Source organism: Macaca nemestrina, chromosome 9 (genome assembly GCF_043159975.1).
Source record: "Macaca nemestrina isolate mMacNem1 chromosome 9, mMacNem.hap1, whole genome shotgun sequence".
NCBI lineage: Eukaryota > Metazoa > Chordata > Mammalia > Primates > Cercopithecidae > Macaca > Macaca nemestrina.
In genome coordinates this window covers 128,840,447-128,848,582 of record NC_092133.1, presented here as the reverse complement: position 1 = coordinate 128,848,582, position 8,136 = coordinate 128,840,447, and the positions used below count along the sequence as shown (strand labels likewise).

The window sequence follows — 8,136 nt, the reverse complement described above, 5'->3', positions numbered from 1 at the left end:
GGCATGGTGGTGTGCACCTGTGGTCCCGGCCAGTTGGAAGGCTGAGACTGAAAGATTGCTTGAGCCCAGGAGGCCAAGGCTGCAGTGAGCTAGGATCATGTCATTGCATTCCAGCCTGAGTGACAGAGTGAGACCCTATCTCAAAAAATAAAAGTACATAAGGTCTTAGTAAATAAGATTAGTAAATAAGATTAAAGAAAATGCATACAGGTGGTATTTTCTGAAATTTATCACTCTTTTTTAAAAAAGTACAAAAAATATAAAATTAACTATTTGGGGAAGGCACTTTGAGTTAGAATTCATGTAATAAATTTAGGCTACAAATAGTCTTAAGCAAATTATGTTGTAGTATGTGTTGTACTTTATCCTTTAATTTGATACTATTTCCAGGGTTCCCTTACTGAAAGATTGGTACGAAAGTAATTGGGAGGTCGGGCGTGGTGGCTCATGCCTCTAATCCCAGCACTTTGGGAGGTCGAGACGGGTGGATCACCTGAGGTCAGGAGTTCAAGACCAGCCTGGCCAACATGGCGAAACCCCTTCTCTACTAAAAATACAAAAAAAATAGCTGGGCGTGCTGGGGGGCTCCTGTAATCCCAGCTACTAGGGAAGCTGAGGCAAGAGAATCACTTGAACCTGGGAGGCGGAGCTTGCAGTGAGCCAAGATCGTGCCACTACACTCCAACCTTGGCGACAGAATGAGACTCTGTCTCAAAAAAAAAAAAAAAGTAATTAGGATTTGTGATTATTAATTTGAAAAATGTTTAGTTGATATAGTCTGCAAATTGAAGTTTCGTGATGGAACCAATGCCAGGCTTTGGGGTGAGCTTTTTCCCCTGCATCTCTACTTGGTGGAGGTAAAGCTCATATGGGAATAACTTTTAGGAGTTCTCAAGCCCTCAACTCTAAGACACCAAGTCTGTCATTGCTGGTGTCTTCTCTTTGAAGAAATTAGGTCTTGATATCATTGTGGAAGACGTCTATCATCACACGAAATTTAGAAAGATGAGAATTATCTTGATTGCCAAAATTTTCCCGATGAGAAATCAACCTTGATTTTTAAAACTAAACTTTTTGAGATAACTGTAGATTCCCTTTTATTTATATGAAATAATACAGAGAGATTTGTGTAGTCTTTAACCCAATTTCCTTTAATGGCAACTGTTATAGGAAACTATAGTGTAATATCACAAGCAGGATATTGGTGTTGCTACAATCAGGACACAGAACATTCCATCACTGCAGGATCATCCCTCCTGCTGCCCTTTTAAAGCCACACCGACGTCCCTCCTCCCTGGCGACCACTATTCCATCCTTTGTGTCTATAAATTTTCCCTTTCAAGAATCCTGGCTGGACGCGGTAGCTCGTGCCTATAGTCTCAGCACTTTGGGAGGCCGAGGTGGGTAGATCACCTCAGATCAGGAGTTCCAGACCACCCTGGGCAACATGGTGAAACCCTGTCTCTGTGAAAAATACAAAAATTAGCCGGGCATGGTTGCATGCATCTGTAGTCCCAGCTACTCGGGAGGCTGAGATGGGAGGATTGCTTGACCCTGGGAGGCAGAGGTTGCAGTGAGCAGAGATCGTGCCACTGCACTGCAGCCTGGCTAAAACAATGACACCCTGTCTCGAAAAAAGAAAAGAAAAGAAACAGAACGTTACATAAATGGAATTATACATGTAACATTGGGGACTGGCTCTTTCTGCTCAGCATAATTCCCTGGAAATTCATCTAGCAGACCTAGACAGTTCTGTTGTGGTGGCAGTAACATGAATTGATCTATTCCTCTGGTCATACAATTCCAAATATAAATTTTTATGCGGGGAATAGAGGTGTGCTATTTTAGGGGATATTTCTCTTTTTTTTATTTTATTTTTTATTTTTTGAGACGGAGTCTCGCTCTGTCGCCCAGGCTGCAGTGCAGTGGCCGGATCTCAGCTCACTGCAAGCTCCGCCTCCCAGGTTTACGCCGTTCTCCTGCCTCAGCCTCCCGAGTAGCTGGGACTACAGGCGCCCGCCACCACGCCTGGCTAGCTTTTCGTATTTTTTAGTAGAGACAGGGTTTCACCGTGTTAGCCAGGATGGTCTGGATCTTCTGACCTCGTGATCCGCCCGTCTCGGCCTCCCAAAGTGCTGGGATTACAGGCTTGAGCCACCGCGCCCGGCCGGGATATTTATCTTAAGGAATCTCAAACAATTCTCTGAATTGTTAACAAGAAGACTATCTTCTTTCAAAGAGCCTGTGTACCTTCCAGAAAGACTGAGTAGGGGGCTAATATTATATTCCAGACTCTTTGGTAGAACTGAACAGATGGGGTACAGTAGTGGTACAGTTTATCACTAAATATTTTAGTTTGTTTTTTCATTTGTCTTAAATGTAAAAATTCAAAGAAAAACAGGAGATATTTCTATGGTGGCTTTTTAAATGTCTTTTAACTGCTATGGACAGACTCGTAAATTTCTTTTTTTTTTTTTTTGAGATGGTGTCTCACTGTGTCCCCCAGACTGGAGTGCAGTGGCGGGATCTTGGCTCACTGCAAGCTCCACCTCCCAGGTTCATGGCATTCTCCTGCCTCAGCCTCCCTAGAAGCTGGAACTACAGGCACCTGCTGCCACCATGCTCCGCTAATTTTGTGTATTTTCAGTAGAGACGGGGTTTCACCGTATTAGCCAGGAGGGTCTTGGTCTCCTGACCTGGTGATCTGCCCACCTCGGCCTCCCAAAGTGCTGGGATTACAGGTGTGAACCACCGCACCCGGCCTCTCTTTCAATTCTTAGAACAGCCCTTTGAGAGTGATATTATTTTCCCTCCTCTACAGATAAGGCTTAATAAGGTTAAGTAACTTGCCCCAGGTCACCTAGCACGTTCACAGATGAATGAGGACCTGAACCAAGTATGTTCTCTGGTTCACAGTCTCTGTATCACTGTGACCTCAAAGCCACATGGTGTAAGGAAGGAACAGTCTTACCATTGATTCTTTCTTTCTTTCTTTCTTTCTTTTTTTTTGTTTTTGAGACGGATAATAATTTTTGTATTTTTAGTAGACATGAGGTTTTGCAGTGTTGGTCAGGCTGGTCTCGAACTTCTGACCTCAGTGATTCACCCACCTCGGCCTCCAAAGTGCTGAGATTACAGGCGTGAGCCACCACACTCAGCCTTGCAATTGATTCTTAATAACCTATTATTATTTCACCAGTAACATTAACTTATTGTAAAAGATGTGCCAAAAGAACAAACAGCTGTTCAAATCTGTACACATATTACCAGGGCGAGGCTTTCTAAAAAGTCAAACAACAACAGATGTGGAGAAAAGGGAATGCTTATACAGTGTTGGTGGGAATGTAAATTTGTACAACCTCTATGAAAAACAGCACAGAAATTTCTGATGGAACTAAAAATAGAACTACCATTCTACCCCGCAATCCCACTACTGGGCATCTTCTTAAAGGAAAAGAAGTCATTCTATCCAAAAGATACCTGCCTTGTATGTCTATTGCAGCACAATTCACAATAGCAAAGATATGGGATCAACCTAAGTATCCATCAGTGGATGACAGGATAAAGAAAACGTGGTATATGTATACCAGGGGATATTACTCAGCCATAAAAGAAAATGAAATTACAGCTTTTGCAGCAACATGAGTGGAACTGGAGGCTATTATCTTAAGTGAAAAAATTCAGAAAACAAAACAAAACAAAAACAAGAAAATAAAGATTTAAAAAAACCCCTCAGAAACAAACAAACAAAAAAACCATGTTTTCACTTATAAGTGGGAGTTAAGCAGTGTGAACAAAGGGTCCTGGAGTGTGGAATAATAGACACTGGAGGCTTGGAAAGGTGGGAGGGGGTGAGGGATGCGAAATTTGGGTGATGGTTACACTAAAAGCCCAGATTTCCCCACTACACAATATATCCATGTAACAGAACTGCACTTGTGACCAGGTGTGGTGGCTCATACCTGTAACCACAGCATTGTGGGACGCCAAGGTGGGCAGATCACCTGAGGTCAGGAGTTCGAGACCAGCCTGGCCAACATGGCAAAACCCCATCTGTACTAAAAATACAAAAATTAGCCAGCCAGGGTGGCAAGCACCTGTAATCCCAGCTACTCGGGAGGCTGAGGCAAGAGAATCGCTTGAACCCAGGAGGCAGAGGTTGCAGTGAGCCGAGATCGCACCACTGTACTCCAGCCTGGGTGAGAGAATGAGACTCCTCAAGGAAAAACAAACAAGCAAACGAACAAAAACTGCAGCTGTCCTCTCTAACTCTATAAAAATAAAACACAAAATACTTTTCTAAAAGAACTTTTTTTTTTTTTAAGTACCTTAAGTTCTGGGTTACATGTGCAGAATGTGCAGTTTTGTTACAGAGGTATACACGTGCCCTGGTGGTTTACTGTACCCATCAACCGGTCACCTACATTAGGTATTTCTCCTAATGTTATCCCTCCCCTAGCCTCCCATGCCCCGACAGGCCCTGGTGTGTGATGTTCCCCTCCCTCTGTCCATGTGTTCTCACTGTTCAACTCCCACTTATGAGTGAGAACATGCTTGGTTTTCTAATATTGTGATAGTTTGCTGAGAATGATGCTTTCCAGCTTCATCCATGTCCCTGCAAAGGACAGGAACTCATCCTTTTTTATGGCTGCATAGTATTCCATGGTGTATATGTGCCACATTTTCTTAAAAAGAACTTTTAAAGACACCTGGTTTAAGTAAGTATAATTGAACTATCTATGTAGTTTCAGTATATTCCTAAGTATTACAATTCATGCTAATAACAAAAATCTACATGATACATCAAGTTAACAGTGTGCCTCTCCCTCTAAATGTTAGGTCATGATAGCATTAGGAAGGCTTCAAAAGCAAAAATTCCTCATATGCTGTATTCTAAATTCCATATTTTTCTATCAGCTCCTTTGCTTTAGAAATATAGGCACTCATCGCATCTTCCGTCGACAACCCTAGAAAGATACAAACAGGTTATCTCCCTGATTGGTGCATTGGGAAATTAAGAAAGTTTGCCATAAACTTGTGAAAGACTAAAAAACCTTTTTTGAGGTTCCATGCTTCCCATTTGGCTTTGCCTTTTAAATCTAGCATTCCTGGACACTCTGGCAAGAGGAGGACAGATGCGTTTGCAAGTTAACATTTTACTGTGCACTTCTATAAACATTGTTCAAACGGAGTATATTACTCTATTAAGTAATGCTATATTATATATTATAATTATAATTAGCATATTAATTGTAACATAACATATTAATATTAATAATATATACCAATATTAATGTCTCCAATTATCGCTTGTTTGTAAAGCCCATAGAGTTCTTTCAGTTCTCCATCATCTGGTCTTGCTTTCAGCTTCCTCACATCTTCTGTAGCCCTGTCAAAATCAGCCTAAAGGGAAAAAAAAAAAAAGAGCATTTTACCACCAAGGAATAGGAACTCAAAGAGCAGGAAGAGGAAGGTTTCAAACAGAAATGAACTTCTGCTGCTCTGGTTCTATCAGAATGATCTTAATTTACTTGAATTCCTAGGAGTTCACCTCTCCGGGGACTTACCTTATATGAAGAACTACAGAAAATGTTCGGTTTACCTTCTTTTTTCTTGAGACGGAGTCTCACTCTGTCACCCAGGCTGGAGTGCAGTACAGTGGCGCTGTCTCCACTCACTGCAACCTCTACTTCTGGGTCTCAAGCCATTCTCCCACCTCAGCCTCCCAAGTAGCTGGGACTACAGGTGTGCACCACCATGCTCGGCTAATTTTTGTATTTTTTGTAGAGATGGGGTTTTGTCATGTTGGCCAGGCTTGTCTGGAGCTCCTGACTTCAAGTGATCTGCCCACCTTGGCCTCCCAAAGTGCTGGGACTACAGGTGTGAGCCACCGCACATCTGGCGAGTTTGCTTTTTTTTTTTTTTTGAGACGGTCTCACGCTGTCACCGAGTCTGGAGTGCAGTGGCGCGATCTCCGCTCACTGCAAGCTCCGCCTCCTGGGTTCACGCCATTCTCCTGCCTCAGCCTCCCGAACAGTTGGGACTACAGGCTCCCGCCACCACGCCCAGCTAATTTTTTTTTTGGTATTTTTAGTAGAGACAGGGTTTCACCATGTTAGCCAGGATGGTCTTGATCTCCTGACCTCGTGATCCGCGTGCCTCGGCCTCCCAAAGTGCTGGGATTACAGGCGTGAGCCACCGCGCCTGGCCTTTTTTTTTTTTTTTTTTTTTTTTTTTTTGAGAGGGAGTCTCACTCTGTTGCCCAGGCTGGAGTGCCATGGCAAGATCTTGGCGCACTGCCACCTTTGCCTCCCGGGTTCAAGTGATTCTCCTGCCTCAGCCTCCTGAGTAGCTGGGATTACAGGTGCCTGCCACTGTGCCTGGCTAATTTTTGTATTTTTAGTAGAAACGGGGTTTCACCATATTGGTCAGGCTGGTCTTGAACTCCTGACCTCATGATCTACCCACCTTGGCCTCACAAAGTGCTGGGATTACAGGTGTGAGCCACCGTGCCTGGCTGCTTTTTTTTTTTTTTTTTTTTTTTGGCATTATTGGTACTCAATGGAGTTTCCTCAATTACGTCACAGATGCGTTCTTCCTCTTCTGCCTCAGTCCTACTTTACTACATGAAGGGACTTTGCTACCGGTTAATACCATCGTCTGGCGTGTTTCTCTTCCAGTGCCCTCATGACTACATTCTTTAATATTAGCTTTAGACCTAGTCAGCTTCTGAGGGTAATCAATATTCCTGATTTGGTTGAGTTGCTTGTACAGATTCCTTTTCACACTAGACCTAAATTATAAGATTTATTGCAAATGATTTCTAGAAAAGAGGAGTTGCTTAGCCAATTTAGAGCTGATTAGGGAAAACTGTATACCAATATACTTGAGTAGTATGTTTTTAGACTTCCTGGAAACTCTATATACAATGTACTTAAGCCTGGCGTGGTGGCTCATGCCTGTAATCCCAGCACTTTGGGAGGCCGAGGCAGGGGGATCACTTGAGGTCAGGAGTTCGAGACCAGCCCGGCCAACATAGCAAAACCCTGTTTCTACTAAAAATACAAAAATTAGCTGGGCATGGTGGCGCACACCTGTAATCCCAGCTGCTCAGGAGGCTGTGGCACAAGAATTGCTTGAACCTGGGAGGCAGAGTTCGCAGTGAACTAAGATAACGCCACTGCACTCTAGCCTGGGCGACAAAGTGAGACTGTCTCAAAAAAAAAAAAGAAAAAAAAGGACTTAAGCAATAAGGCTTGTCCTGAGTTAACTCTAAAACTGGGACCAGCCTAACCCCGCAAGACCCTCAGGCTGGCCCAGGGTTCAGCCAGTAGCTGAAACAGACAAGGAAGTCCAGTGTACTCTGGAGCCTCAGGGCTCCCAGGTGCTTTATCCCTTTCCTTTTCTAACCTCTTAGTTTATACTCTATAAAGGGCTTCGTGATTATTTTCCTTTATAGATTTTTAAACTAAACTGTGTCTTACCTTAAGTTATTTCTTAAAACTCAGGATAAGCAGGAATTGTCCGTAGGCTGGCTGTCAAACAGGGGAAGTTCAAGGATGTATGCTAGCTGGCCCCCGCCCCCCACACTTCTTCTCTGATGCCAGAGCTCCCTTTGGATCCAAAGGCCTAGGAGAGAAAGTGGATAGCCCCAGTGTAACCTCAGTACCCTGTGGGCTCAGCGGAGTGGCTGGCTCAAGTTTCCTTCCGGCCCCAAAGACAGGCAGTACTGTGGCCAGGTCCCCCTGATGGCTGAATAGGCAGGCTGCCATAACAACCGCGTCAGCAATGAGTGGTTACATTAAATATTAAAAGCAGAAAGAGCCAGCGCCCTCATACGAAGACGCCAACAACAGCCCACCAAGAGTTTTGCCCAGGCTCTTCCTGGGGCTTGAGGCATAACAAGATAATGAAGGAATTCTTAACAGGACCCATTTAGGATTAAACAGGTTTTATGGGGGTCTGAAGAAAATCCCCAGGCCTCCACAAACAAGTTTTACTGGGATCTGAAGGAACTCCCCAAACCTCCATGATTTAGCAGGAAACGAGGGTAATCACTCCAGCACCTGGACCCATCTAGATTAAGGACATTTGCTGAGGCTCCAGAGGAAGGTCTTCAGGACTCAGCCCTTAGTT

The 8,136-nt window shown here is 43.8% G+C and overlaps 1 protein-coding gene across 1 annotated transcript in view; it reads right to left on the bottom strand.

The window, feature by feature from the left end:
• Positions 1-748: 748 nt before the first annotated feature.
• LOC105490653 (acyl-CoA-binding domain-containing protein 7-like) overlaps positions 749-8,136 on the bottom strand; it is a 92,462-nt gene continuing 85,074 nt past the window's right edge. The window contains exons 3-5 of the mRNA XM_071070454.1: positions 5,286-5,403; positions 5,055-5,117; positions 749-4,967 (exon numbers count right to left, since the gene is read on the bottom strand). Of these exons, the coding sequence (XP_070926555.1) occupies positions 4,894-4,967; positions 5,055-5,117; positions 5,286-5,403 (255 nt within the window). The 3' untranslated portion in view covers positions 749-4,893. The remainder of the gene's footprint in view (positions 4,968-5,054; positions 5,118-5,285; positions 5,404-8,136) is intronic.